Here is a 12,598-nt window from a genome sequence, read left to right as displayed (position 1 = left end):
TCTCCGTATCTTTCTACTTTTGTCGGGTTGGATTACTAACAATTAACAGTGTGCAATCCTGAGGCTCCAGGTTTGTGGCATCTTGATTAATTGTTTTGTAAATCATACATAATGAAGAGTTTTTTACACACACTATGTAATTCCCCTGATCACATTCTACACCATCTACTAAAGAAAACCTTGAATCCTTGATCAAAAACTTTAAGAAACAAATACAAAAATTGCAAACAATAATATAGTATTGCAGAAACCGTCTTGCTTCCCTGTTCCTGCAGAATCCTCTGGAGGATCAAGGAAAATTTAAAAAAAAAAGCACACTTGAGGCACAAATAAGACATGCAACATAAAACACAAATGACAGTAAGTAAAGATAATAATAATAATATAGAATCTAGATTTATATTTACGGTTAACTGGAAAGTGTATTTCCGCCAAAAGTAACAGTTCTACATGCTACATACATGTGGCTGACCTATGCAAAATGTATAATGTGCTTAATGGTCATGACTATTATGACAAAGTTATGAAAAATTAGGAAGAACCTGAAGAGTTTTCAATGGTTCCTGCTCGGACGGTTTGAACAACAATCCACCTGAGAATCAGCTTGAAGCACATATTCAAACCATCCACGGTTTGAAAAAGAATCTCCACTTGTCTCGGCATTCGGTCACAATTCCACAATCAATTGATGATGCACATCAAAGTATCGTGACCTCAAAATTCATACTCCTGCATATGAGGGATGTTTCAGAAAAAACAATTCAGACAAAGCTGATATGTATTTTTTAGTGAAGGAAAAATGCTTTAAAAATCGTATTCGACATAAAAAGCTGCATTTCTTCAATATCAGGCTGGGGGATTTTTCTTAATTACAACTCAACCCCTCTATATGGGTGGAATGTCACCGCACCTCTCGACAGAGTCAACATTTATCATTTCCTCACCCAAACACCAGAAATCAAGCCATCATTACACATCTCATTGGCGTCCCGTAATGGTGATGGTTTGTTCACTATTGTATTGTGTGTGATTTGGTCAGATTCCAAAACTCCTGTTAAGCAACTGTCTGTTTGTATTGATGAGGCATATAAAAATAAAAGCTGCAGCAGAGCATTAGATTGAGTACATTGAGCCACCAACTGTCTGTTAATCATTCACTTTTTTATTAAAACCACCAGCTGCAGGAGGCAATGGGAATGTTGTCGCCAGGTAGAAGAAGCATTACGGACAGCACATGGGTACAGCAGCAGCATTGGAACGGAGCAAAGACCAGTCAAACAAAGGCCTGCAAAGCATTGACATAATGGGAGGGAGATAAGCTTGTGTGCAGCAGAGGCCGGAGCCCGTAAGAAAATAGAGAATACGTGTGTGTTTAACAGCGTATATTGAAACAACGCAGCCACAGCCGACGCTTCCCCCAGTGAAACACTGTGGTGCAATTGGACTTTTGAATCGTCATCATGCTTCTTGTGTTCCTGTCAGGCACCGAAAGTCCATAAAGCAGAGTAGGAATGTTCCAAGCACAATCTTACAGCCTTACAATCTAATCATCATTCATTGCTGGAGTGATTGTCGCTGCAAAGCAGGAGTGGGTCTGCTGCATAGGAGCTCTTTCAAGTAAACAATAAACAACAGCGAAAAGCTGCTGCAAACAACGCAGACGTGCTCTACGGCCGGTTCTTCAACCACGACGCCCCTCCTGGCTGTGCAGACGGAAGGGCTGTTTGACCACGTGTGCGGTTTCAGGGGCGTTGCACACACGTTGGATTATAAGTGGAAACACAGTGACCACCAGTGGTTACAAACTGAAAATGAATTTCAAATTAATTGGGCTTCAGGACATTGTTGTGGCCTGTAAGGTGGCAAGAAAACTGCCCGTATACAATTCGTGTAATGTTAATGAACAGGCCTGGAAGTGGAATCAGTCATTTTTAGTTAAAGAGTTAAAAAAAAAAAAATCAACGTCCCTACAGATATGAAGTAGACAAAGTTATTCTACACTATGACTTCTTTAGGGAATATGTAAAGCAGACATATCTTAAAACTCAGTCCTGTCTTCATGAGGTAAAACAATAAGGGTGAAGAAGGTACTAATGCGGAAGAAAACAAATATATAGAATATATTGAAATACTCAAAATTTACACTAATTCACTTTCTTGCCAAGAGTCAGACGAGAAGATTGAGACCATCTTCCTCTTCTCTGCTCGTCTAACTCTCTGCAAGAACACAAGTTTGTATTTCCCACTAGTGAAACAAATAACAAATAAGGGTACAATGTTTCTAAGATAAAATTCTATAGATATAAGTATATAGATATATTTCTATATATCTTTAATAGCAGCATTTGTGCAGAATATTTTTTGATTTTGAACTGAAGTAACCCAAGAACTATTAAACATGGATTAAAATCTTTAAAGTGTGGGGAGCCAAAACAAATAAAGTTTAGCGTCTTTCACATTCGCTACTTTAAAAAATTGTGTTTATGAACGGAACCGTCAGCCAAACGTTTTATGGACACACACACACGTGTACCTCACATGCAAAAAACAACAACAGAAAAACAAGTTGACACATGAGCAGTGGAAAAGCACAGCTGTGTATCATTCATGGACATGTTTAATGTCGAGGTTACTTTTTGTGACGTTGATGAAGCTCAACATGTTAGATGAGGTCATTAATACTGTGCAATTATCAAGTTGGACTATGCGTAGAATTGGCAAAAAAGAAAACAAGACACAACCTCCACATGCATAACTATGGCACTTAAAAGTCTAGGCAACAATGCTCCCATAAGGACACATAGACGTGGTGTTCGAGGTCAAAGGACGCGAGACAAAGAGAAAGAGCGACTGACTAAGGACAGTTTTGCGTTGTGGATGGCTGCAGAGCATTATTCAAAAAACAAATACAAGTACATATACATACAGTACATACATAGAAATATATCTGTCAATTTATATTACAGTGATTTTTTTAAAATTCATAATCATCCCTTAAATAAATTGCTCTTCATTGCACTTTGTTAAAATAATTAATTATATGATTTCTCTTAAAGGCAATAGTGTGATTTTTTTAAGGTGAAAAAGATAGTGTACCACCAGCCTGATTTAGGATAATAGTAAAAATAACAAGTTCTGTAATATACATACTGTATCTGTGAAAGACCCTCACCTCCCCATGTACATGAATGGATGTTCGTCTCCATATATGTAGCAAGTCCTTTTCTGATATGACACGCGTGCCCCACGCACACCTTTGTCTACATGCTCGTGCATGCTCGTATGCCACTTTGTCATATCATGGGTCCACACGTACATATATACATACAATATTATAAAATAAATAAATACAGGAAAACATTCTTGGTTCGTGGTTTTACGGTTCATTCCAAAGCGGTTTTTGGTGCAGTCTTTGACCAACCGTTCTGCTTGTTTGGGTTTGAGTCCTCGTTGATGGGATCAACATTCGACTGAGCTTCCCTGAAAGATGCACGGGTGGAGTTTCATCTGTGAGTGTGTGTGTGTGTGTGTGTGTGGGTGAATGTTTGAATTTGGATGTGTGTGTGTGTCTGTGGGCAAATAAACGCCTGTGTCTAGTATAAGAAAGGGGGACCAAAGTCTTTGGCCTTAGGAGAAAATACAGTGTGTGTGTGTGTATGTGTGTGTGTGTGCGTGAAAGGAACAGGGTTTGCATGCGCACCGATGTCCTCTAGTCCAAGTCACCACTACGAAAGTGTCGGATTGTCCCAAAAATAGAAGCTCAGTCAGGGGCCCCGTCCGAGTGCACCCTCTGTGAGAGCGTGCAGTGCAGCCGGGATTCTTCAGGTGGGGGCGTTGAGGGCGACGCAGCACCCGTCTTCCACACTGCCGCCTCCGTGAAAAGGTCTCACTGACTGACTGACTGGGGGGCTACTGGTTGGAGCAGAACCCTAACTCCACCCGCCTCCGCTACCCCACTTTCCCTCATCTCTGTCTACGCCACCGCTCCGTGTGTGAGTGTGTGTGTCCATGACACAGGGTGGAGGGTCCGGGGTCTCCACCGGGCTCGGCGGCGGCTAGATGGGTCCCTCGTTGTGGGCGCTGTGGTTGCTCCTGCTGAGGCCCACACAGTTCTGCTGCTGGTTGAGCAGGTGGGACGTCTCGTTGGCCACGGACACGGACAGAGCCGGGGTGGGGATAGCGGCGCTGGCCGTGGTGGCCACGACCACCACGGCGGGGGTCTCCACCCCGGCGTGGAGCTCCGTCAGCGTGAGCTCGATCTTAGTGAACTCGCTGTCTGTCGATTGCGGCGTTTTGTCCATGCGTGACGCCATTACGGCGTTCTGGTACTGTTGACGTGTTACCTAGGCAACAGAGAGCAGGAGAGGCATGATGAGGTGGAACGGTTGGGGATTGTGATGATCTGGACTCATCGAAAGCAGCATCTTTTATCACAAAATGCCTCGTATTCATTTTGGTGTATATTCAGGGTGGTTTAAGAGCAGACCACTGCTAAAAACACTGCTTTTATAAATAGCATTATTATTACATCCAATTGTTAAATTGTATATTATTTTAATGAACATTTCTTCTGTATCCAAATACTAATTACTGAACAACTTGGAGATTTGGGCTTGGTTAAATGATTACTAATTATTTAGTTAATAAATTAAATAATTACACATCTAATCTAATGCATCTAATCTATTAATAAATAGTTTAGTAATCTTCCACAAGGGCATCTGAGTATACAGACATGTGTTTTCGGTGTTGTCACCTTTATATACTGCAGGTCTGTGCGCGCTCGCACCGAGTAGTCCGGTACGTAGATCTGCAGGAAGGAGTTGAGCTGGTTGTTGCTGCTGCCGAGAGTCGGGGTGATGGCGTCTATACGATCACTCCTGTTCAGAGAGTCCGAGTGGTTGAGTCCAAATGGCCGTGGAGGAGACTTATTTTCTGTAGAGCGGTGATGTGAGAGGACAATACATTTAAAACCTGTGCCATTATCGCCAAGTATCTCAGAAAAAGTATTTTCAACTTTGGCTCATTAGGGAGTATTTTGTCATGAATGGATGTTTTTCACAAGCAGAAATTATTTAGGCATGCAAAAAAATTAAATAACACCCAGAACTTTCATGCAACAGAAAAGGTGTTGGTCGTAGCCATTGAAAAAAATGATATTTTTGTGGCGTCTTTTTAAATGTTGTGGTATCTTGATTTTATTTATAGCGCCACCATGAGATTTATATAAGTAGCTTTGCAATAAATGTCTTCACAACTATTAGATGGATTGATATACAGTATTTCACAGATATTCAGGTTTGGTGGACATCTGAACTTTCTTCTAGTGCATCAGGTCAAAATAAGCTGTACAGTTGTAGTTTTTTAAAGAGCAAATTATCTAAAGTTAGCAGGTAAACACTCGGAACCAAGATGGTGACCATGTTAAATGGTATTGCTTATCAGCATTAGCACGTTAGCATTGTCACTGTGTGCATTTTGTCAGGTGGATGTTAGCATTTAGCAGAGCTGCTAGCATATGCTGCAGACTTTTGGTCTGTTTAATAAACGGATGTGCCGGCCATCCATCATGTGATAGATCTTCACATCGCTGATGCTCTCATCAAATATTCTAACTTTACATGACAGTCGCTATTGAACAATGTTGTTTTATCTGGTACGGTTCTCGAACCAGTTAATCATACAGTTAATCGTCCTTTGAAAGACATTTAACAAATATAGATTTGCTATAAAGACACTTTTGACGTTCAGCTCCTCTGAAACTACTTTTGCTGCTCAGCCTCTTCAGCACATACGATCCGCGTATTGGGGACATTTTCCAGGTCAGAACTTTCCAGCATGTATGGAAATCTCATTTCTACGCAAGTCTTTAGGTGAGGGGCGTTTCATAGAGCAGCAGGTATCGAGGCGGTGGTCTCCAGTGATGCTGCTTCCCTCTACACACAAGACTTTTTCGTTTTTTTTAATTAAAGCCAGATTATGTTTTCCACTTCTTAGTGAAGCCTAGTGAAAATCACACACAATAAAGTGGAAACGGCTTGGCCCACACTAATGCTACTACTGGAATGTATGTAATCCCACGTCGGAATATGTGTGCAGGTATTTGTGTGTGTGTGTGTGTGTGTGTGTGTGTGTGTGTGTGTGTGTGTGTGCAGATCGAACGCAGTGGGCTAAAGACTTGGCATGTGAACTCTTCGGATTAGTACTCCACTTTCTAGGGGCCGCAGGGGCCAAGTCAAGGGTACACACATAATGTATTTACGTACACGCAGAAACACACTCAAACGTGTGCACGGCGGGGCACCCAACTGTGTGAAAAAGAAACACATTTAGAGGTGAAATGTAGGTCACTGCTAAAGACAGGAAGAGGGTGTATTTGTTGGAAAGTGATCCCGGATGGATGATGGCGTGTTTGTGTTCGTGGCAGCGTGTCCTTAGTTACGCATGCATGTGCCTGTGCGTGTGAACACATGTGCACGTGTGTGCCTTTGTATGTACGCTCAGTGGTGTCCGGCAGGGGGCTGTAGCTGTAGGTCTTGTTTATGTAGTCGGAGGGTTAAAGGTTGGGGGCGAGCGGGGGCGGGGCTTGGGCTCGCTCTGGGGCCTCCGGTCTGCAACACCATTCAGCCACTTGACTAATGGCTCAAGGGGACGAGGGTGTGAAGTCTCGATCTCAAACTGTTTTCCTCTCTGCCTCGTTCTCTTTTTAAACCTTCACATATACATTACATGTTACATTCAGGTACAAGCAGAGTTTCAGGCCAGCGTCAATCAACCTCATGTTTTATTAGACTTTATTAGACTTTGCCCAATCATTATCGTTATTTTTTCCATTTAAGTCGACAGGTTCATTGTAGAATGTGAGAACGGGGGGGGGTGGATACACAGAAAAAGCCACTGTACCTGGAGATCCTGCTAATGATTCAGTCCTACTGACCACAAATGTGCGAGACAGGGACAGAGGCACTGCGGCGGGAGGAAAGATGCAAAAGAAAAAGAAGCAGAAAGAAGAGAGTCCGTCAAAGCTGAGAAATAAACACATTTGTTCATAAAATCTGGTAGAGAAGCATCAGCATCACTAGTAAAACTACCTATTCTTCAACGTACGACAGGAGTTTACCTGCTACTGTGCAGATATAGTCAAAGTAAATTAACATCATCTCGTATCAGAGCATGTTTCATTTCTGACTGCAAAGCGCCTCCTGCACACATGAGAGAGAGATTGTTGTACTCTCTCGCCAGTAGGTGTCTCTCAGATCTCACCGACCACGTGCATCAGACTAGTTGACAACGCCTGAGAATAGCACTGTAGTTTATGAATGAACGGACTCACTAGCTGACGCTTTCTCATGATGTCACCGGAGGACAACCTGTTCAGTCTCACAGTCATTGTTCACAAACATCGGGCTGAATGTAGGCAAAGGAAAGTCCTAAACGGATCTTCACTTTGCTGCATTGCTCACCCAAAGGGACGATGTGAATGCTGACGCAGGACAAATGTGATGTATATTGGTTCTAAAAGTTCTTTTTTAAATCATCTTTACATGACCCAATGACCCGATGACCCGATAGCAAACGGTTCTTCTGTACAATGACTGTGACTTTCTCGTACGTGTTGATATCAGTTCCTAATATCCAAACAGTACTTTTCTTTTCAAGAAACATAAAAAATGCTTTTTTAAATTCAACACAAAGAGGTAAATATCTCACATTGTTTAATGAGGTCACAAGAACAAACAGTAGCAACTAAATACAGTCTGAAATGGGCCATGTTGTGTTTTATCAGAGAGAAAAAAGAATAAAAAAACAAATAAACTGTATTTTACAGTTCCCACCTTTATAAAAGAGAGAAGACTTGCAAACAACAAGCTGCATTGTTTTGAGACAATGACAGGATGTCTTACCTGGCGAGGCTGTCAGAGCCATCATCCCATAGAAGGAGAACGGTCCCGCTTCAAACTTCATGCCCTCTTTTCCTGCCTCCACCTCCACTTTCCCCTGTGACAGACAGATCCAGAGGAGACAAAGCACCATGTTATATGCATTTTGTTACTTTTAATCCATCCTTTCAGACTATACATTTGAAATTAAACTTATTTGTTGCCTAATTCATTCTCAATTGCAGATTTTCAGTGTGGAGCATTACTGATAGTTTGTGTTATGAACCCTTCCTATCTAGGATTTCCACCACAGCTTTGCTGTTACACATTCAACAACAACATTCAAAATCCGCCGCTTTTCCTGCTCAGATATATTTATTCATCTTAACCTCCCTCTTTCCTTTCTTTTTTACTACTTGAAGACAATCCATACTCTGTTTAAAAGCTCACAATCTACTCTGAACCCAGTCTCAAGTGCAGTGACCCCACACGTGTCCTACCTAGACCTCATTTGAACTCCCCTTGAACTTTAACCTTTTTAAAGTCATAACACATGGAACAAGTGGAAAATGTTAGTACTGGAAACATATTCAGACCCAGAGTCAAAATTCAGACCAGTTTTACAACTATGAGGCTACACCAAAGACAACACAATTGTTTTGATCTGCTACATTGTGACTCCATAGCAGGATTTATTTTAGGTATCTGAAAAGAACGTGTGACATGGAAATGCAGAAATACAGCACGGTAGTGGCATAAAATGTGGTGTATTGACAAGACACACAAGATTTGTTTTGTTCTATTTCTGTCGTTTTCTACAGGAAACCGACACCACTGTTGTTTCAATACAGTTCACACTTTTCTTCGGGCTGATATCTTGACGCGTCACAGTGAGTGAGCCGGACTTGTGTGTTACCAACGGGCTGTTTGTGCTTACATCCAAACTGCCCTGCAGTACAATCATACCGTGCATACCTTTTGAGGATGTGTTGCCCCTGTGGGAACAAAACCTGTCGTACAGCTCTGTTAGATGGATGGCTACACTGTGAAAAACTGTGGGAACAAGGGAAACAATGCATTGTACTGTAGAACTAACAGCAGCATGTCCCCGTCTTGGATGTGTCTGGTGCAACGTGTAATGACGTTTGGTAGGGAGAGGAGCGGTTTGGGACTTTGTACTTCATCGCGTCCACACACCTGCAGTATGAGGATGAAATAATCCACGGGCTTGTTCCGGTGGAAGAGGTAGTGCTCTGCCGCCCGCTTGTTCTTGTCGTCGTATTTAAGCTCCTGGATGACGAGTGGGTGCTTCAGCAAACGAAGCAGAATCTTTTCTGACATTTGCACCGGTGCGAACGGATCGACCTCTGCAGAATCAGAGAGAAAGAGAAGAAGTGACCGACTGATACCAGTAACAATGTTCCAGTGTTGAAAATAGTCAGGAATATACAGTATTAGGTGACAGTATTTTGTATACACGTGGAACACTAATAATAGCTTTTTTGTAATTTTTTTGTGTTTTACAAAAAAAAATTCAATGACAATCTCACGAAGAAAAAAAACAAATAAACCTTTGCAAATTATTATTTTATTCAGTATATCATCAAAGTGGTTCATTTTCCGTCTTTTATCTTCGGATCCTAATAGCATATTCTGACAATTCATAGGCTTTAATTGCTAAATCCTTACTAGACAGGTTAATACTATTATGTCCACCTGCCTGAGTCTGAGTCATATATATTATGTTCCTGGTCTCCTAATGCTCCTTGAGATTCCCCATCCGGACCCATCAAAAAAAACAATTTACTAACAAAGCTGAGCCTTATGTGACAAGCTTATGTCAATTTAGCCAAAATCTCATCATTTCATTGCATTTTTTAGGTTGAAAGAAGAAATTTTAGACGTTGCGATAGCTTAATTAATCTGACTTGGAAAAGGCGTACAAGGAAACCTCTAAGCAACAACAACAAGAATGAGAAAATATTGCTGTTTACACAATATTTGTGATTTTGGGCTGTAAAGATCCTCTCACCACATAGGCCTGAGTGGAAAAAAAGAAAAAACGGATTAATAACTTTTGAATACTGTATCCAGGTTACGACTGGTCTGCTTCAACCACCTAATGAGCCAATCAGCTTCTTCATTTGAGCAGCGGTGATACGTCAGCTGGCTGCTGGCTCCACCACCAGGAACTAAACTCCCTAATAGCCTTTAGAGGAACTTAATTAACGCTTAGCTGCTAGGTCAAAGTTCTGAAGCAAATCCAAATGCAATGAGAAACGGGCAACTGCTGCTGCTGCTGTAGTAGCGTCGTAGGATATTCAGCAGCTGCTCCCAAATCCATTTCCCAAAGGAAAGCGGGGGAAATATTTCACATTTTACGCTATAAGTATGTCGACTCGTGTGAGAACCACGATCATAGGCCAAAAATGCTGGACGTGATGTCACTGAGGAACGTGTGTAAGCAAACAGGGTGGTGTTTTTAAAGCTGTGAGCTAAGATCTCAACATGTAACCTTTGTGCATGACACGCAAGCAAATAGACGCCTGCGTTTTTTAGGGATCCGCGCGCAGTCTGCACAGACGTCCCGTGCCGCGCTGCCGAGAGGCCTTCCACCTCTCCACACACACACACACACACACACACACACACACACACAGGCAGACACACACATGCACGCACGCGCGCACAACTCATTCCCTCACACACACAAACAGCAGATACTCATTCTACACACATACTCGCTCCTTCATGCACCCACTCGCCCCAAAAACCCACATGGGCAGATGCACACGCACACATAAACAGCACACACACACACACACACACTCTGTCTTTCTCCACAGTGAGGGGGTGAGGGCACACTGAGGGAAGGCAAGCAGCAACGCAGCCCACTTGCCTGTTGCTAGGAAACGCAGGGTAGCCAGCAGAAGCTGAGGGGATATTTTAACCTTCATTTCATTGTCGGTAGGCTTGAAAGCCGAGAAATCCTGCTTCCTTTCCCGATGGGTGATTTTCTTCTTGGTCTTGTTGTCAGCTGAGAAGGTGAAAAGCAGAGCGTAAGACACAAACTAAAGCTGTTTGTGCAACAACAATAGGTCGATCCACACCACTCCACAGACGGTGAGCGACTCCTCCCGGGTCGCAGGGTGACTAAACTTGAGTTACCCAAAGCTTATTGCTCTTTCCGGAAATGTAGCTGTGGCTTTCTTCTCGGAAATAAAAGAGAGCTATAGGGGGCTACATTGTTAGCTTAGCGCATTCTTAACATTACTTAAAGCCATATGTATTAGGGCAACAAATAGATTGGCACGTAGTCCATGTCTGCGGTCCTTTACTGATACCAGTAGAGTTGTAATAATACTCAGTTCAGTTTGACACGGATGAAACTGTAAGGAACATTTTAAGTAAAACTGTGAAACAATGAGTGTAAAACATATCTATAACTCTCAAGGGCAAAATGTGAAAAAATAACTGTTTAAAAATTGTTTGATATTGTAGGTTTTGGTACACAACGCAAATATATGTGTGTCTTAAATGAGAATCGAAAAGCAGTTCTGGGGAATTACAAAAATGTAGTAAGTAAATATTGTCAAATAAACAAACAATTATCTACATGTGATGTGAAAGGGATCACCTGGAGTGATAAGCCCAAATGTCCTCTCAGCTCTTCATTGCCGTGGCATTTTTCACCAGTTGCTGTGTGATTTGGTATCCGTATGTAGAAGGGAGAGGTATTAACCAATCATGTTCAGCCTGGCTTCGGTTGCATGGTCAACACCCAATCTTGAGAAGGACTATCATCTTGTGATGATTTAGCTTTGTATAAGCGTTTTTGTGAATCTACAGTCATTTGCAGGGTAACCTGGTTCCTTGTTAAACAATATCGTTGCAGACTGTGTCTATAACCTCCTCCTTTGCTGGCTACGCCAGAAACAGGTGAAAATATTTCCCGTCGCCCCCCAGAGGAGAAATAGCTGCCGGACCAATAAGCCAATGACTTCTGAGATTGGTATCCAGGTGGCTTATCAATGTTTTTTTCCCCAAAAAAACAGCTGCCTGCTGCATCTGGAAAACAGTCGTCTAGGATAATCAAAACTGAAAGAATCCCTTAACAGAGCAGAGACAAAGTACAGGGTCAATGTGACCAAGACCTTTGACATTACATGCAGCCGTTTGAGTCTTTAATAAAGCAGCTTTAATTCCACACTTTAATACGAAATCGGTACATGCAAAAAACCCACCATTTAGTTTCAATAACTGGTCCCCTTTAGTTCAAATAATAATCTATTTGAATCAATAAATGATTGTGACCGTCAGTCAGTTTGTTAATGACCTATTTTGCCTGTGTATTCTCCTCCAAAAGTTACAACTGTTACATGAGATACATGTTTCCCAGTTAGACCTACATTAAGTTGGTTGAAATGGTCACTGCTGTGCTTGGATCAGTTCATAACAGCAGACTGCTGCTATAACCGTGGAGATGCCTCGAGGCCTTACAGTCTACGTGGGGATGCGCGCTTCAAAGGGGGGACCTACTGTACAAGTCAGTCTCGTCCAGGATCTCTGACTTGATGATTTCTTCAATAATGTCCTCCAGCGTGACAATACCCAGAACCTCGTAGAAAGGGTCTCCCTCACCCTCATTGTTCACCCTCTGAACTATGGCCAGGTGGGATTTTCCTAGCAAAACACACAAACACAAACACAGGTTATAA

At 42.1% G+C, this 12,598-nt stretch overlaps 1 protein-coding gene across 2 annotated transcripts in view; it reads right to left on the bottom strand.

Annotated features, from left to right (window-relative positions):
* Positions 1–2,601: 2,601 nt before the first annotated feature.
* The window catches only part of cnnm2b (cyclin and CBS domain divalent metal cation transport mediator 2b), a 28,694-nt gene continuing 18,697 nt past the window's right edge, over positions 2,602–12,598 (bottom strand). Inside the window, exons 2-8 of one of the 2 annotated variants that reach the window (XM_040186547.2) lie at positions 12,420–12,563; positions 10,780–10,917; positions 9,078–9,247; positions 7,905–7,998; positions 6,904–6,966; positions 4,757–4,935; positions 2,602–4,343 (exon numbers count right to left, since the gene is read on the bottom strand). In XM_040186547.2, coding sequence (XP_040042481.1) covers positions 4,056–4,343; positions 4,757–4,935; positions 6,904–6,966; positions 7,905–7,998; positions 9,078–9,247; positions 10,780–10,917; positions 12,420–12,563 — 1,076 coding nt within the window. In that variant the 3' untranslated portion in view covers positions 2,602–4,055. The remainder of the gene's footprint in view (positions 4,344–4,756; positions 4,936–6,903; positions 6,967–7,904; positions 7,999–9,077; positions 9,248–10,779; positions 10,918–12,419; positions 12,564–12,598) is intronic. The other variant, XM_040186548.2, reaches the window with a different exon arrangement.

Source organism: Gasterosteus aculeatus, chromosome 9 (assembly GCF_964276395.1).
Source record: "Gasterosteus aculeatus chromosome 9, fGasAcu3.hap1.1, whole genome shotgun sequence".
Classification (NCBI taxonomy): domain Eukaryota; kingdom Metazoa; phylum Chordata; class Actinopteri; order Perciformes; family Gasterosteidae; genus Gasterosteus; species Gasterosteus aculeatus.
Note: the sequence above shows the minus strand (reverse complement) of the source record. Positions and strands in the feature narration are given on the sequence as shown.